This window comes from Psittacula echo (assembly GCF_963264785.1).
Source record: "Psittacula echo genome assembly, chromosome: 21".
Lineage (NCBI taxonomy): Eukaryota > Metazoa > Chordata > Aves > Psittaciformes > Psittacidae > Psittacula > Psittacula echo.
In genome coordinates this window covers 5,751,512-5,769,286 of record NC_137757.1, presented here as the reverse complement: position 1 = coordinate 5,769,286, position 17,775 = coordinate 5,751,512, and the positions used below count along the sequence as shown (strand labels likewise).

The 17,775-nt window shown below is 53.0% G+C and overlaps 1 protein-coding gene and 1 long non-coding RNA gene across 6 annotated transcripts; one reads left to right on the top strand and one right to left on the bottom strand.

Moving 5' to 3' along the window:
* Positions 1 to 5,636: 5,636 nt before the first annotated feature.
* Positions 5,637 to 13,578, bottom strand: YRDC (yrdC N6-threonylcarbamoyltransferase domain containing). Of its 5 annotated transcripts, none has more exons than XR_013958276.1 (9): positions 12,802 to 13,020; positions 12,521 to 12,716; positions 12,289 to 12,403; positions 11,836 to 11,955; positions 11,285 to 11,427; positions 10,846 to 10,931; positions 9,723 to 9,822; positions 8,090 to 9,635; positions 5,637 to 7,748 (listed from the first exon to the last, which is right to left on the bottom strand). XR_013958276.1 is itself a non-coding variant. In XM_080632444.1 (7 exons), exons 1-6 carry the CDS (start codon positions 12,938 to 12,940, stop codon positions 10,868 to 10,870), a joined length of 777 nt encoding a protein of 258 aa, XP_080488570.1. In that variant the 5' UTR covers positions 12,941 to 13,020; the 3' UTR covers positions 5,637 to 9,635; positions 10,846 to 10,867. The 5 variants fall into 5 exon arrangements, 1 of the variants encoding a protein (XP_080488570.1); XR_013958277.1 differs by having other exon boundaries at positions 5,637 to 9,418; positions 9,553 to 9,635; XR_013958274.1 differs by lacking the exon at positions 12,802 to 13,020 and adding an exon at positions 13,454 to 13,578 and having other exon boundaries at positions 5,637 to 9,635.
* LOC308228846 lies at positions 12,970 to 14,487 on the top strand. Its single transcript, XR_013958278.1, has 2 exons — positions 12,970 to 13,045; positions 13,135 to 14,487. It is a non-coding gene; the product is annotated as an uncharacterized lncRNA (long non-coding RNA).
* Positions 14,488 to 17,775: the final 3,288 nt, after the last annotated feature.

The following is a 17,775-nucleotide window of genomic DNA, read 5'->3' as shown; positions in this document are numbered from 1 at the left end:
GACAGCTCCAGAGCCAGCCAGAGAAACCTTAATTGTGAAGCAAGTAATTAGCGGCTACAAAATGTGACCAATACAATTACACTGAGGGCTTTTATCCTCTCTCTGTCCAGAGCCTTGGCACTGAATAGTCTTATAATTAGATGACAAAACTGACAGCAGCTCCAGCGAAACAGCCCGTCCTCACCTTCTGCAGAGACTGCCCAAGTGTTCTGCACCAATACTTGTGAATCAAGTTAGTTCTTCCAGTATGAAAAAGGCAGCCCACAGGTAATTTGTCCATAATAGCACAGAGCCAGTGCTGGCAAACAGCCTTGGACCTGCAGAGCCCAGCATGCGCCCCTCTGGCACATTGTGATGGGAGCCCAACGACACGGCCAGGACGTGAAGGTGGGGTTGGTCTCTTTGCCCAAGGAACAAGGGATGGGACAAGAGGAACCGGCCTCAAGCTGCACCAGGGCAGGGTTAGATGGAGCTGAGGAACAATTCCTGCCCCAGAGGGTGCTCAGGCATTGGAACAGGCTGCCCAGGGCAGGGCTGCAGGCACCGTCCCTGCAAGTGTTCACAGCCCGTGGAGACGAGGCCTCAGTGCCATGGGTCAGCGGTGGCCTTGGCAGTGCTGGGGAAGGGTTGGACTGGATGAGCTTAAAGGGCTTTTCCAGCCTGGTTGATTCCATGATTCTAAAGGATGAGGCAGACTGCAGAAGCAGAAGCAACACCCAAAGAGCCCTGGTCCTTCTACCTGTCATCAGGCACAAGGATAAATGCCAGGCGGTTGGAACCGGATGATGTTAAGGTCCTTTCCAACCCAAACCATTCTGTGATTCCATGAGGAGGAGGTTGAATGGGCACGGAGGCAGCAGCGCGGGGTCCACCCTGCCCACCCCAAGCCAGGTGCTCACTGCACAGGGACATGCCCTCCATAGCATCACTTCATCCCAGATGTTCACAGCTGCTCTGGCGGCAGATCCTGGCTCCATGGCACCGCAATGATGTCACCATCTGCATTTTCCTATGTGGAGGGGAAAAAAAGAAGCCCGTGAGTCTGTAATTTGTCATTGGAGCACAGACCTGCAGCACCTGAACAAACCACTAATATTGAACAAACAAACAAACAAGCAGCCAGTAATGGCTTCTATCGAGCAGAGACCCAGGGCTGATGGATGACCCATAGCAACGCAGGAGCGCCATTTGTGAATAGCTATTGATTCCCAAAATCAAAATGCAAATTTGGCCTCGCAAACGGGAAGTTTCTGCTTCAAGAAAGTCTTTTCTCTCGCTGTGATTTTCCTGCAGGGAAATCACATTGACTCCACCTGATCCCCACAGGCACGGAGCAAGCTGGTTAAACTCAGGCACTTGCATCTGGGGCCTGGCCTGGGTTTGAGCATCGCGGGGTGTCCTCAGAGCCCTCCTGGATGCTGAGATGCTCACTCAGAGGCAGAGCATCTGAGGGCAAGCAGGAGGTGATTCAGGACAAGGACCTTCAGGGTCCTGAGCCCTTGGTGTGGTTCAGCACAGAGTATCCCTGCTGGGGGCGGAAGGGATGCTATAACACCGACTGTCCAAGCTGAAGCACAAACCCCTGTACTTTAGACCCAAATAGGTGCCCACGAGGTTTCTGAAGGACCAAGCACCCCCTACTACACCACAGCCCCATTACGCGGCTCCTGTCTGTGACCAAGGAGCTCCACAAGCTCCAGACGCGGCTCCGCATTGGGGCACGTTGCTGTGAAATCCAAATCCCCAGCGCCCGCCCCGAGCTGTTCCGTGTCATTACCAGGACATCTGCTGCAGCGCCAGCAGCGCTGCTCCCATCGCGCTCCGCCAACAGCATCGGCCCTGCTGCTGCCAGCCTGAAAGCAGCAGAAGCAGCCTCTCTCCATCCCCTCTGAGCCATCCCGCTTGGCTCTGCAGAGCCGGCAGCCTGGATCCCGCTCCCCACATCAGGAAACGCCGGTGGGAGCTGCCGCTTGGTGCAGGCACTGCTCTGCCTCCGGTGTCTGCTCCATCCCCAGCCTTTTATCATTATCTAAGCCGTGACAAACCCATTATGATGCTAAAGATTGGAATTACTGTGCTCCCAGGCAGATACCCAGGAACCGGCCCGCAGAAGCAGCAGTGTTTTGCACAAGGCAGTAATGAATTACTGAAGGTCACCTATGATTTATCACTGCTTTGGACTGCAAACAGTGACACTGCTTCACCCAGGGAAGCAGCCTCATGGGTGCCAGAGCATCTGCTCTGGTTGAGCCTCAAACAGAGCGGGCTCTGCTTATTTGATCGGGTTGGAAGCATCCCCTATAAGCGCGCTGTCTCCTTGTCTGAGCGATGCCTTTGCCATCCAACACTGAACTTACATCCCGCAACTGCTCTGACAACTGGAAAAGCACCGTCTGCTTTGTGGATGCAAGATCCCAGCCTGCAGCTCCTCCTGTGCCTGCATCCCTCTATCCCAGCGCTGGCCTCTGATTCTGCCCCTCCAGGGCTACGAGAGCCCAGCACAGCCAGGGAGGAGTCAAGGGCACAGGCAAGCACTACTCACAGCCAGTCCCCATTGGCAGCTGCAGCTTTAGAAGCAGGAAAAATAATCGCCAGCAGCTTTTGGAAGTAAATAAATAGGTGGTGAGCTGAGCCACTTGAATTATGAACCGTCAGTTCAAGTGCTGAGACACCTTGGTCATTGCTAACAAGAATACCTGATGCCAATAAAGCTTGTTGCCTATTGTGCTGCCAATATAAAAACACCCGATGTGTGTAGGAACCCAACCCTCGAGCACAGGGAAATTACCTGAAAACCAAGCTCAGAGGCTGGAAAATCCCCCAAATGCTGCAGGATGGGGCCACCACACACACAGAATGGAGCAGGGACCAGGCTGGGGGACACCGGGGACGCCCCAGCAGCAGTGGGATGCTCCAGGGACACAGAGGTATTAAGAAGAGCTCACTGTTGTTGTGCTGCAAGTGCAAGGGGTGGGTGACAGCACATCAGAGACCTGTGTGCGGGTCTGAGGCACCCGGATGGCACCGCGGAGCTGCGCTGCTGGAGCTTGGGATGCTCCCATGAGGAACAATGAGACTGGAGGGCAGCAAAACCCCACAGAGGGCTTGCAGGAGGGCTCCTGCTGCAGCTGCCAGCGGGAAAGGCTGAAGGGGCACTTGTGCAAGTGCAGTTAATGCTGCTGGAGACTCCTCGCTGCCAAGGGAGCAAGCACAGGCTGCTCTCATCCAGCCCTTCCTTTGTCATCACCCACTTTAAGGGTGTCTGCCCAAGCAGGGCTACCCCAGGGTTTGAAATGCACAGGTTGTGTCCAGCAGCCTCCCTCCAGCCCATCCTGCCCGTGCCCCTCAGGGTGATGGGGACAGGGACAGGCAGCATCCCCATGTCTGGCTGGTGGCAGCGCCTGCGTTTCTCAAGATCCCTTTCATCTCATCAAAGGCTGCTCGATTTAATTCCCTGCTCTTGGGGATAAAGCCCGGGTCCCATCCGGAAAGCAATTTGTGTCTCCTGGAGCAGGCAGTCATAACATTTCCCATTAAAATGTAAATTTGGCCAAGTTTTTCTGGCATCTCTTTTCCTTCCTTAAGGTAAGGAGGATATGAACTTGCATTATTTTTTCCATCAATGTTATTTTCCTCTCTGTTTTGTGCTAAGTAAAAAAGCTGCCCAATATACACCCTCTGCAAATTATATTTGAATTGATTCTGACAGCACAACAGGGATCCAGATTACAAAGAGATGTGCTTGCCTAATTGGAATCATTTCCAAGAGGTTACTCGCAGCAGCGTTAAGCACAGAAGGTTCGATGCCAGATGTGGTCTCTGCACCCAACGCTCATCTCAGCATTGCCCTCGCGGTGCTCCTGATGCCAGCAGCACTGCACTGGTGGTGCTGCCTCTCAGGAAGGTGCCAGATGCTGAGCAAGAGGGAGACTGAGATGAGCTCTTAGGCAGAAGCTCTTCCCTGTGAGGGTGCTGAGGCGCTGGCACAGGGTGCCCAGAGAAGCTGTGGCTGCCCCATCCCTGGCAGTGCTCAAGGCCAGGTTGGACACAGGGGCTTGGAGCAAGCTGCTCTAGTGGAAGGGGTCCCTGCCTGTGGCAGGGGTTGGAGCTGGAGGAGCTTTGAGGTCCCTTCAACCCAAACCCGTTTCCCCCACAGGCACTGCAGAGCCCCTGTGGCTCTCGAGGCCAGACAGGCACCAAGTGGTCCCTGTTCCACCATGGTCCCCATTCCACTGCTTGCATCCCCAGCAAGGTGCTGTGCCCCCACCACCACCAGCACAGACTTGGAGCAGGCAGAGGATTCCAGCCAGACCTGCTCTGAATCATTAAACCAATGGTTCTGCTCACGCTGCAGTTTTTAAAGAGGCTCTTTCATGATCAAGCCCCCAAATCCCTGGAGATTCACCTCTTCTTGTGCCTTCAGACACCTGGAGGCAGGGAAGGGCTGTCTCCATGCCTCAGGAAGCTTGTCAGCATCTGAAGGGTATTTAAAGGATACGACTGCACAACAAGAACAGCCTGAAAAGTGTCTTCTGCTGGTCATCAGTGCAGGAACCACCAGGGACCAGCCTGCCCGTGCCAGGGCTCCCTGCCCAGAGCTGCTGCTGGACATGGCTCATCCAAGTCACGCTGGAGCAGAGCGGCTGCAGCATCAGTATGGGAGCACAGTGAATGAATGCCTGCCTCCTGCTGCACTTCCAGTGGGGATGGTTTCAGGTGCAATGGTTTCAATGATATCGTTTCCAAGAAGAGTCTCCCATTCTCCTGACTAACCTGAGGTTAACTCAATGGGTTTTTCAGCAGGACACAGCTCATCAGCCCAGCCCCACCAATGACAGCTCCTGCAGAAGCAAGGCTCGCTTTGGGGTTGATCCCCAATAAGAAGCAGGGTGAAGCTGTTCTGTTCTCTTGCAGAGCCACCCATGAGAGCTTCAGCACCCCTGGTACCCATTGGCCATCACATCTGCCTCCCTTGAAGGGCTCCAAGGGATGCCCAGGTCTTAGGTGAGGTGCAAGATGCGGTGCAGCAGGGTCCCACCATCCCGGTCCCTCTTCCATGGGCCAGTGTGCAGCTGCCCCAGGAAGGAAGGGCATGAATTGGGCCATCACGGGCCTGGAGCACTCAGGCCGCGAGACCCTGTGGCTCCCACGGGCTCAGAAGTTCCCCCTTCCCCAGCCACCCTTATCACAACAAGCTGTGCCTAATGACAGTCTGCACCATGGAGTAACCAAGTAATTGCACTTGAGGGAGCTGCAGCCAGCCCACTTCCCAGCTGCTGGTGGGCAGAGTTAATGGAGAGCATCATCACAGACCCAGGGGAGAGCTGGCTGCTGAGTAACAATTAACAGCTTCATTGCATGGAGGGGGCTGATCCGGGGCTTTCCCTATCCCAGAGCCCCCCTGGGTCCCTGGGGAGCTGCAGGCTGTCCCCTGGGGCAGCTCATGGCACCGCATGGGCAGCAGCAGCTCCTGGAACCAGCACATGGCTCAGGCTGCCCCTCAGCAGCAGCAATGCATGCGCAGCAGCGGGCACCATTCATTATGCACAGAACCATTTGCTGGTGACATTGAAGAGAAAAAAGGACCCAATTCAATCAAAATGTAATTAAATGAATTGTTAATTTAACAACCCCGCAGTGAAAACCCTTTGACCCCTGGAGCCATCCTCCCTGCAAGCACGAGCTGCTCATCGCTGCAGCACTCCGCCTCTGGCACCCCATGGCCACCCCATCGCTTGGGCACATCCCAACCTCGACCTGCGCTGCCCAAAGCTCTCTCCCCAGGGACTCACCCTGCAGTCCCAGAAAGGCTAAATTACAGCCTTTTTGGTAAAGGGAGGGGATAAAAGCGATGTGCAGGCACACACCACATTCCCTTTAATCCCCTCGAAAATCCCAGTCCCGGTAAATATTCTTTAAGGAGCTGGAAAACGGGATGAAGATGAGCAGCATCCAGGTGGAATTTCCTCCACATAAGGGAGCTGAGAGCGGATCTGACAAATGTGTCTGGAGTGAGTCGGGAGATGCTGTCTGGGAAGCGGGTGCTCCAGATGGCCTCAAGGTCCCTTCTGTCTCTCTCGTCTCTGCTTCTGCAGGCTAATTCCTTAAACCAGCATCCTGTGGAAAGGTGCCAGGCATCCCGCCAGCTCCGGAGCTGGAGGACGCTAGAAGAGGATCTGCATGCACAGCATGTAAAAGGGAGCTGGGTTTTGCAATAGGCCCCTATAATCTTCAAAGGTAAACTCCAAGGAGCATTTTAGAGCAGATTCCTCTTGAGACAGCAAAGCCCTGGCTCAAGATGGGAGCGTTCATGTTGGAGAGGCAGAAAAGCCCCAGCCAAGGACTGGTCCTCTCGTGGATGCCCCTTCCCAGGTGCTGCTCCGCAGACTTCTCCTGTTACACTCCTTGCTGCAGCTATGAAATGGTCTCAGCACAACCACCTCTGCCATGGAACAGCTGCACAAAGTACACACGGGTATGGAAAGCCGCAAGCTTTTCGGCACCAGCTGCAGCAGGAACGGTGCTGTGGACACAGGGAAGCACTCAAGAGACATCCATCAATAAGATCACAATGAGAAGCAAGAGTTACCCAGCAACTGCCTGGCATCAGACAGACCCCATCACCCATCCAAGGCTTCCCAACACAACACAAACCCTGACAGCAGCAATGCATCCCAATGGCTTCCACAGGGATGGAAAGGGTCAGACACTCAGCGGCTTCACTTCTGATGCCGACGCAGGCTGGTCTGTTCCTGCTCGTTGGAACCATTTCAATCACTTTGAACTGGCTCTGCTAATGAGGTTCTAAAGATGCAATTTTATGTGGAAGGCAAGCACTAATTAGAATGCAAGCCAAGTGGTTCCTGCTCGGAGCGCTCATGCCAATGTGATTTCAACAAGGGTCACCCTCATCCGTGAACTGGCTGATGGAAGCGTTTCCAGCTCCACCACCAAGGCAGCTCTCCACTCCAGCAGGATCGGTTTGTCCCTTCAGCGTGTCCAGGGGTGTATTTACACACCACATCTCAGCAGACACAGCCTGCAGCATCCCAGGCGCTCCCCAGGGCTGCTGCTCCCCATGCTGCATCCCTCGCACGCTGCACGCACACCTCCTGGCACAGTCACTTAGGACAGCAGCTTTGGAAAGCACCAGGAACCTGAATGAGCAACAAAGCCTGGGTTTGCTCCATGCTGATGTGTTCCGGAGGTGCTGACAGTGCCCAGATGCTGATGCAAAGGCTGGTCATTATGGCTGGAGCTGAGTACATCACACTGACAGCTACAGCCTGGAAGCCAGAGGAAATAAAGGGATTTACAGTGCCTGCATTTCCTGCATGGGAACAAGGCCAGCAGCCGCTTCACCCGCTCCTGAGTGTGGCTCATCCTCTTGGTGCCGGTGGCACAAATAAAGCTGCCGCTCGCAGAGACACTGAGCACCAGCAGCATGGGATGAGCCAGAAGCAGAGACACTTCCTGGCTGTGAGGGCATCACCTTCATCTTCCAAATCCCCATGGAAAGGATGAGCTGCTGCAGCAGAGCCCCAGCAGCCAGGGCAGCAGCTCCTGGGAGGCTCCTCACCCAGTGTCCCTGTGCCTGTGGCAGCGCAGAGGTGAGGAGCGTGCTGCACCCTGGTTATTGATGGGGCCAGATTAGCTTGTCTGAGCAGGGAAATACATCACCGGAAAAATAGGAAACATTTGGAAAGTGGATGGCGGGCGTGAGAGTGACGAATGAGCCCTGGAGGAGCCTGGTGAAGATCAATGAATAGCTGATGAGCTGAGGAACAAGACAGAGGGAGGCTCGCCATGCAAATCCAGAGAGGGAGCAGAATCGGCAGGGAAATTGCTCGCTATGAGATGTTACTGCGAGTCCCCAAACAGCCTTTACATCTGTGCCCAGGTGCAGGGGAGGCCAGGCATCGGGGCAGCTGGTTCTGGCTCTGCTGGGGAGAGCAGAGCACCCGGCCTGGCTGCTGGGCTCCAGGATGGACCCCCCTGTTCCCATGTACATGGCAAGAGCAAGGGCTCAGAGAAGGGAAAGCACCCAGAGACCCCTCACGCACACACTTTGCAGATGACAGTAACTCACCCAGCCTGGTGCTTCTGGCCCTTTACAGCAGAAGCTCCACAGACAGGCAATTTCTGTGAAGACATCATTTTGGGGGTCAGCTCTGTGTGCATTACAGTCCATTAGCAGTGACTGAGACAGCTGCTCACGAGCAATAGATACATAGCCGCTGCATGGCACTGGGGAAAATCAGCCCCGTGTGGGCTTTGCCAGGACCAGGCACAGGCAGGAGTGGCACCAGGACCTGTTCCCCTGCCTGCAGCAGGCAGCTCGGCACACAAACCACCTTCTGCACCACAGCAAGACCATGTCAGCGCAGCCCCAGCCCAGCACTCACTTATTAATGCCTTTAAGGAGCCATAGAGCCGGTGCAGGGCTGGCTCCAAGGCTCCCTGCAGCGGCCGGAGCTCGCTCTAGTGGTGACAGACACGGCTCCGGTGGCTGGGCCATCCTGGAAGCAAAAGGCTGGGTCCTGCTCAGCTCCCAGAACAAACCTGTATGGATGGAGGCATGAGGGGATCCAGAGTCGCTCAGGACTAGCATCATCTCCAGCGATGCAGTAGTGAGAAGGGTCCTGGTGCGGTGGTTTCTGGAACTCCTGGGCCTGGGCCTTCTGCACGACAGGGCAGTTGAGTGGGGTGGGCTCAGGGATGGGACTCCAGTACAAACTGATCCTTGCCATGCTGCTGAGCACGTATCACACCGGGAGCAGGGAGACCCAGCCTGAGCCACGCAACCAGTTCACCCGGTTAGACCTGAAGAGCCCAACTCTCACCTCACACTCACTGCTTCCAAAGTGTTGTGATTTGGATGGTTCTGCCCTGCCTTCAAGCTCCTTCATCTGCCGGCTCATAAATTCTCACAGACAGCTTCTAAAGGCCCTGAAGTGGCAGAACAGTGACAGCAAATTCACTGGGCTGTGGACTTCCGGGCAGCGTCCTTGTCCTTGACACTAGATAGGGAAAGAGAAAGCAATCCCCACCTCCCTGGAGCACCCACCCTCAGCAGCCTGACCTCTGCAAGTAGCCCAAAGGAAGCTATTTGAAAAGAAAATGACAGCAGCTGCTTATGGGATGAGGGGCTCAATAGAGCCATTTAAAACTGCCCCTCAAAGAGCAGTGTCATTGAGCCCCACCACCTCCTTCCCTGCAGGAGATACCACCTAAATCCTGGGCCAAGCTTCTCATGTCATCAAGACTTCCACTCTCTCTGCAACACCGCTTACGATGCTGTATTCATAGCGCTGCTGGTGGTGGAGGGACACAAGCATGATGTCCTCTCCATGGGATACAATGGTATGTACATGCCCTCTGCATCCAATGGCTTCTCTTTTGGCTCATGCCACCAGCACTGGAAAGCAAATGAAGACTTTCTGCACCTCCAACAACCTGATGTTCATCGCCAGGGTCAGCCCGGGCTACATCAACACCAGCATTTGCCTCTGGAACAGCCACAACACTCGGAACAGAGCCAGTGGGAAGTACCATGAAAGCTCTGCAGGCTGCTCTCAGGGTCAGGCCAGAGATCATCTCCGTCACAGAACAGAGTTACTGCTCTCACTGAGCACCTGAAAGTGATGGACAACAATGTCCAAAAATAAGCATTTGAAAGGAAATCATCCAAAGTTGTTTCAAATTAACAGTAGCTCCATTACCTTTACTCTTCAATGAAGGATAAATATCAGCATCCAATCCCTATTTACTCCCCAGCTTAGCACTGTTTCCAGAACAAAATCAGGAGAGGGAAGTCCACATCTAAAAAATGAAGACCAGCACACCAAGAGCTTGTTTCATTCTTGGTATTAGGAGGAAACCAGGTCCTTCTGAGCTCTGGTCTAGACAAGGACCACTGGAATACCATTAGTTTTCAAAAGCATTTATAGCTTCATCTCAGTAGCAGGTTTTGATTACATTTAGAACAGAAAGAAACAGCCAGAGAACACCAGGGCTGTAACATTGTGAAGCATCTTCTCCATCTTTGCTTTTCAATCAGTGCAGGTACAATAAACCAACACATGGAATAAGTGGGTAAGGGCAGGGTGGGTCACCCACACCCCCCATCCTGAGAACAGCCTAATGTGCAAATAGTTGTATTTCAAAGGTCTAACCATGTTAACGAAACAGACAGGTATTTGGGAATGATACAGAACACAAGGAGGTCAGCATTTGTGTTTGGGTTGGTTTCTCTGACTACAGCAGATATATGAAGATGATTCAAGGGCTGGAGCACCTCTGCTATGGAGACGGGCTGAGAGCTGGGCTTGCTCAGCCTGGAGAAGGCTCCAGGGAGAACTTGTAAAAGTCTTCCAGTATCTAAAAGAGGCCTACAAGAAATATAGAGAGGAGCTTTGGACAAGGGCCTGTAGGGACAGGCCAAGGGGAATGGCTTTAACCTGCCCGAGGGGAGACTGAGATGAGCTCTTAGGCAGAAGTTCTTCCCTGTGAGGGTGCTGAGGCGCTGGCACAGGGTGCCCAGAGAAGCTGTGGCTGCCCCATCCCTGGCAGTGTTCAAGGCCAGGTTGGACACAGGGGCTTGGAGCAAGCTGCTCCAGTGGAAGGGGTCCCTGCCCCTGGCAGCGGTTGGAGCTGGAGGAGCTTTGAGGTCCCTTCCAACACAAACCAGTCTGGGGTTCTAATACTAATTAACAGATACCCAGCAACTCCTGCTCCAGTTTTCTGTCTTTACTTTATTAACTGTGACAGAACCCATCGACCTTATTAAACAAGGCCATGAACACCCATTTCCTGAATGCAGGGGCACACGGTGCCCAGCCTCACCAGCTCCTCCGAGTCTGAAGTCTTAAGATGATTCTTGTATCAAGCCATACTTTTGCGTCAGGATTTCAACTGTAGGTGTCAGCGCACTGCGGGGTAAAAGAACCATCAGAAAACAGGTTTGTTAAGGGTTAAACTGCATTCTGGAGGCGGGGGGAAGCAACCAGCCAGATGCAGAACTGCATTTTGAATCAGGGAGAGCATGAACTCCAGAAACTAGAGTGTTTCACTAGAAGCTTCTACAGAAAGGGGTGTCCTATACTGGGAATTTGGAGCACTCTTTTAGGATTGCTGAGTGAGCTGGTAATTAACCTAAGCAGTGTTAATGTGAAGGTTCATCTGCTATGGGAAAAGAAGCAAACCAGGACCCACTTTAAGTTGAAAGCTTCATTTCATTTCAAGTGAAGCAGCAGCTCAGATACATGCAGCACAGCATGCTCACCAGCCAGGCCGAATGATGCTGAACTTCCCCGACACAGATAAATCAACCACAGTTGACCCCAAGCGACACTCCGGGCTCTGAATGTCCCCAGTTGGGCCTCCATCGATGATTAAGGACAACTGAGGCCACAGGTCTTGGAATTCCTGGGAGGAAGATGAAAGAGATGTGGTAAACAGGCCGGAGGGTGGTTTGGGATCATGTTTTCACTGCTGGACATTCTGGTGTTGAGGGAAATGGTCTCTCCCCTTGCCCACTCTGGTCAGCTCACATTTTCTGTCATGAACACATCCCAGCTTGATTTCTGAGAACAGATTTATCTCAGATGTGTAGGGAAGCCACAAGGATTCTCTGGTTGAAGCCTTCTTAACTGCACCATTGTCTAAGAGTGCACAAAGCAAGCCAGAAGTCTGTCAGGACACTGGGGGCAAGGCGAGGGCACCTGCCTGGTGCTGTACCATCACCAGGGTCACAAGCTGGTTTCCAACAGTGGGAACCCTGGGCTCTGACAAACTACCACAAAAACATCCCTTAAGTGACAAAACCGGCCTTACCGACACTGTCAGCGTGCTGGCCTGAGAGCTGATGTTAGCACTTGTTAAAGCCAGTGGTCCAGAGCAAGCTCGTGCCAACTCCCTGATAAAAGGGTGGTTTGGAATACGAACACCAACCAGCTACGAGGAAGAAGAGAACGTGGTTTTACACACAGGAACCGGTTTTAATCTTGTGCTGCCTAACGCCCTCTTGACTTAAAGCTGATGCTCTAGAGAATGACACATCAACAAGCACTGAACCAGCAATGATATAAGATGTAAAGCAGCTCCTAACGCTGCATTATGCCATGCTCAGTAAATCACAGGGCGCACAACAGCACAGTGACCAGCTTTGGGAAAACGCCCATCGCTGATAAGCATAGGGAACAGACACGTAAGAGTAAAAACTACCGCAGCAGAAGCACAAAACACCATCCCTTGAAACCGGCTCCACCTCCTGCAGCCGGGACCTACCGATGTGAAGGGATTCAAGTCTTTATTTAGCTCTTCCGAACGCTGTAAGACCAGGGTCACAGGTCCGGGCAGCAGGTCCCGCAGCAGCTCATCCGGCACATTGACATGGCAGTACCTGCACAGCGGGAGGATGCGGCTTCACCCCGGTGCGGAGCAGCCCTTCCCCGTGGCCTCGGGCCCGCATAACAGCACCGTGCAAGGGCTCTGGAGCCGAGCGGAGCTGCTCCCCCACCTGTAGAGGCGCTCCACGTCCCCGAGGCAGATGGCGAGCGGCTTTCTCCCGTTCCGCCCCTTCAGGCTGTAGATGCTCCGCACGGCGCCGGAGTCCTGCGCCAGGCACGCCACGCCGTACACCGTGTCCGTCGGCACCGCCACCAGCCCGCCCGCCCGCAGCGCACCGGCGGCGGCCGACACCGCCTCCCTCCAGCCTGCGCGACACCAAAGGAGGGATCAGCAATGCCCGGCCCACCCCACCCGGTTCCCCGCCGCGCCACCGCCTCCCCCGGGCCGTACCTCGCGGCTGGGGCTGTGCCGCGCCGCCGGCCGGCAGCAGCAGCCGAGCGCTGCGGGCGCAGCCCAGGCCCAGGCCCGGCTCCGGCCCCGCCGCTCCGTCCCCGGCCAGCGCCAGCGCGATCCGCGCCGCCCGCCGCATGCACGGCCCACTTCCGGCTCACACCAGGAAGCGCGGTGACGCACATCCGGGGACGTACCGAGGCGGGCCGTTCCCATGGCGACGCGGGACGGGCGACCGGACGCGGTGAGGGAGCGCGGTGGGGGCCGGGTGCGGGCCGGGAGGGAGCGAAGGGGGGGCCCGGGCACCGCCGGTGACCGCTGTGTCTGCCGCAGGTGCAGGAGCAGCTGCGGGGCCTGCTGGAGGCCCGGCAGCGGCGGCTGCGGGCCCGGATCGCCGCCTGCGAGGAGCTCACGGCAGAGATGGGCGCGCTCCTGGCTGCGCTCCGGGCACCCCTCGGCCCGGGGCACGCTCCCCCTGCCCTGCTCCGATCGCCGCCGGGCCAAGCTCAGGGCCCGGGCCCAGCTGTAGGAACCCGCCCGCCTTCCCCTTCCCTGGTGCCGAGAGAGCCGGAGCGATAGCGAGGAGCCACAGCAGGCGCTTCCCACAGCTGTGGCCTTGGAGCTCGCGTTGTCCTTATCTCACTGAACTTACCCTTCAAAGCAAAGCGGGATGGCTCGGTCTGTAGCTCGTGCATCCACCCGGGGCTGCCGCTTACTGGAAGAACTGTTGCCTTGAACAGATCGCACCGGTTTGTCCAAGCATCGACTCTTCCCTTGACTGTTCACAGGATCGGCACTTGGCAATGATCCACTTCACTGTGGGGAGGCTGGAGAGGAACAAACGCTCTGTGTTGTGGGCAGCGACTCGGCCCTGACACTCCCTACAATCCCAAAGTCAGAGATGCATCATCCAAGACATGCACAAGGAACAGGGGGCCCAACTCAGCCTGTTTTCCTTATTGACACTATCTTTCTCCAAAGCTCCTCTTCTCCTTAGTGGGGAGCACTTGGTACCTAAAACTGTCACAGCTGGAATGCGGAATCTCTCATGTTAACCAAAGGAAGAGTTGCCTTTCTCCCTGCCCCTACAGTGTCGGCTGGCTCCTGCCAGCTCATGGCACCTACTACTTGGGTGTTTGCATGAAGGGGACCAAGCAAGGCTCTGCCCTCTACATAAATGAGGAGCAACGTTAAGATTAACAACTTCTGCTCCAGCCCCTGAGGGTATGGAGTTCATGAAGGGCACTGCAGGTGGGGAGGAAATACCTTCACATCCTGACCAGTTCCTAAGGGGGCAGGGGAAGGATCCTCACGCATCTCCCCAGGAACTCATAAATACTCTTAGGAAAGACTATTATAACACAATGTTTAAATAAGCATTTAATTAGGATTCCATTAGTATTAATATTGCTTTCAATTCCAAAAAAAGTTAATTTCCACTTCTTTGCAGATAGTTCAAAGTACAATATTAACTTCATACAAAATGAGCAATTAAGCAAACACCATTATTTCACATTTTACATTCTTCAAAAAATACAAATTCATATTTACTCTTTGTTTGGGGGTTTTGGAGATGCTCTTCCTTTGGAAGTACTGTACCTGTAACTAACATCTTCACATTGCTCAATGTAAGCACATTTTGTTTTTCCCCATGTTTCATAGTTAAATAAAATCCTTTAATATCCATACACACACTCTTGGAAAACTGGGGTTCTTTTATTTTGCCATCTCCAAGCCCACTGCCCAGCTCCCCACGCGTGTCAAACCAGAAGCAGTCAGGAGACAACCTGTGATTCTCCTACAATTCCTGGGCTTCCTAATGATACCAATGCTGACTATGACTTGGGTAACGAACGAGGCTCGAGGTTTGCTCATCCCTTCCCACCACACCGCTCTGTGTGAAACCCAACTGCAACTACAACTCCACAGCAAGGGCCAGACCAATCACTCCGGTTCAGTAAGCAAGTGGAAGGACACAAAGCTACACAGCAAGAAATACCAGCTACTGTAACTACGGTACTGCAAAAAACAGACCCTGGATTTTGCTGAAAAAAGATCATATGAAAAAAATCTCCTGTTTTTAAGAAAAAAGTAGAAACTGCATTTAGTTTGAGAAAGTGTACACTGCATAATGAACCAAATTTTGGCCAGCTTGCACACCACCAAAAGCATGGTGTGGGATTTTTAAACTAGTTCCAAGAACACACACACTTCGACTACGTACACGACTACATAAATATCCAGTTTCATTTGCATTTCTCAGTGCAGACACAGAACCCGGCTTTTAGAACAGAGGAAATACACCAAGACGAGACGCAAGGAAGTTAAAAGTTCAGCCCTGTCTGTGAGTATCAACTCCAGGTAACGCTTATAAAAACCTTGACATTGGTTCCAAAATATGTCACAGAAAAAATAGTGTACAATTAAAAACTACGCCATCCGAAATCTGCAGGGTTTATTAAACACATGCTTTGCTTCTTGTTTTTGCCTTACAATCCAGACGGACTCTGCCCAGCTAGCTCAGGTCACTAATGCCAACGACTATGCACTCAAAGCATTTCCCAGAGACAAGTGGCACTGTCCTCACTGCACAAGGAAGAGGCTGAGGCATAGGGCAAGGACTTGCCCAAGGCCCTGCAGCCAGCCACTGGTGACACCATGACCCTGTCTGCTCAACATCACAGACCTGGCTGCCTCTTGTTTCAGTTGCCAGCCATGCTCCCCCCCAAACCAGGAACAGCTTTGCATCACCCATCAACTCCAAGGTCAACTACACCTTAACTGGTCTCCCCCAGCAGTGCCACAGCCAACAGGCCAGTGTTAGTTCCTTCTCCAAGCCTTATTCCCAGTCGGTGCAGGAAGAGTACTGTAAACAGGTTAACAGCGTTGCTGCAGTTGCAAAAACAATACCTTGGATGGCTGCAGAAGCACCATCCTCCATGAAGTAAGGCAGATAACAACATCAAAACGATCCCGAAGACTTTAAAGGTGCAACATGCCCCTTCCAAAACAGCTTGTCACTTCTGCTCACCCTCGCATAGCAGAAGGGAACGGAGGACGTGGGGCAGAGGGTGTACACCAAGGAGCTCGGCTGTGTCCAACAGAAGTGACAAGCAGCCCACCAGAAAGCATGAGAGAAAAGGCCTGCTACAGCACAGTGCTCTCAGTGGAGTATTTGCATAGATTGGACATTTGCTAATGATGCATAATTTAGTTTGGGTACAGACAGGGAAGGGCACGTACATCACCGAGCCCATTACTACACATACTCAGACAGACAGACAGACCACATGGGACAATGATCTTTAGCTACAAGTATTGCACCAAGTTAAGTGCTCTTCTTTGCACACCCCTATTAACTTTTACTCAGAGCAAAAATAAACTTTGTGAAAGTATATATACAAAAGAAATTGCAGCAATTGGGTTAAAGATAAAATAACCTAAAGTGCATTTTAGATACCAGTATGAGGTTCTGTGAGCTAGATCTTTCTGGACACAGTCAGCATTATACAAGTGCCCAATTCGTACTTTTGTTCTATATAATTCAGTACCAGCATTTAAACAGTGCTGATTTTCCATCCCTCTACCATCTACAAGCATGAAAAACAACTTCTACAGCCTTCAACTGTATGCCACGTCTGCTTCCCTGGGTCACTGCTTGGTGACTAGAGCGACCGATGTTGGCAATTCGACCCATTCTGTATATTTAAGCTCCTGCACCCATCCAGAAACTGTACAGAACCAAGAAAATCCCCAAAAGCCACAAAACAGCCAAACCTTTAACACAGAAGGACCCGAAGCAGTGCAGCTTTGCTCTCTGACGGATACGTGAAGGGGGTTGTGAAAGGTGGATTTTGCAGAGGGAGGACACGCTGTTCTGAGAGGCTCCAGCGTATTAACAGAACATGCCCCATCCTGGGAACCCAGTGTCTTACCAGATCTACAGCAGTAGAAACTCTCCCCCTTCCTTTAACAATGTTATTGTGAATATGCTAAATGCTGGGGCAACGAGAGGAAGACAGAGAATTCTCTGGCATCGGGCAGTCTCAGAGCAACTGCCCTCTCTTGCCAGCTACTCACATTCTCCGCCCTTTGAAGCATACTAACCAGCACCCCAGCAGTACAACGCCTGAGGATGCAAATGTCCACTGTGAAACACATCAGCTACATACAGCATGAGACACTCTGGAAAGCAGACCATCAAGGAAGCAACAAAAGCACACATCTGTACAACACAATCAGGTGGGATGTATAGACCGTGGTGCAGTGGCCTATGCAGTCACAGAATCATCACACTGCTCTCGCTTCATTACAACATCTAATTAGTTTCACCTACACTGCAGCCTGTCTGATGCGTGTACAAGAGGGTAACGGCAAAACCAGTGCACCTAAAAGTCAGTATGAACTTGGAACACATTGCTTTTCCTAGAACACATCAAGAGAAAACAGTAGGTGTGAAAACAGCAGAGAGGTTAACTGCTGACACCCATTCAGAGAGGATGGCAGCAGCAAGGTGCTGCGCACAATCACACTTCCAAATCAGCTTCTGATTTCAAAGCCTTTGGTAGATTCTTTTACTCACTTCTGTCACAAAGCAGTTTCTGAAGTTATTGGGCCCAATGGAAAGGTGGTTGAGGTGAACTAAGTCACGAGCAGCAAAAGCAGCACAGAAAAACACCTTCCTGAAGGACAGAAAGGCTCAGAAAATGCTAAATCCAGGCCACATCTGGTACCCTTGTACCCATCACCCCACAACTCCAGGGGAACCTGCATGCTCCTGTGTTAGTGGAATTTCTCACACACACACATCCACCCTCCCTCAAACACAAAAGGTCCCCTGCAGTGGCCTGTGCCCCACAGGGACCCCCACACACAGCTCCAGGCACCACTCACACCCCTCCAAAGCAGAGCTCTACACTGGTGGAGATTATCTCTGTGAGGACAGCCAAGCCACACAGGCTTGAGACTGTTTCT

Coding starts and splice junctions, on each gene's coding strand:
- YRDC (XM_080632444.1), bottom strand. CDS start 12,940: ATGCGGCGGGCGGCGCGGATCGCGCTGGCGCTGGCCGGGGACGGAGCG. Junction 11,956..12,288: donor ACTTGAATCCCTTCACATCG/GTAGGTCCCGGC, acceptor TCTTCCTCGTAG/CTGGTTGGTGTTCGTATTCC. Junction 11,428..11,835: donor CCAGCACGCTGACAGTGTCG/GTAAGGCCGGTT, acceptor TCTTCCTCCCAG/GAATTCCAAGACCTGTGGCC.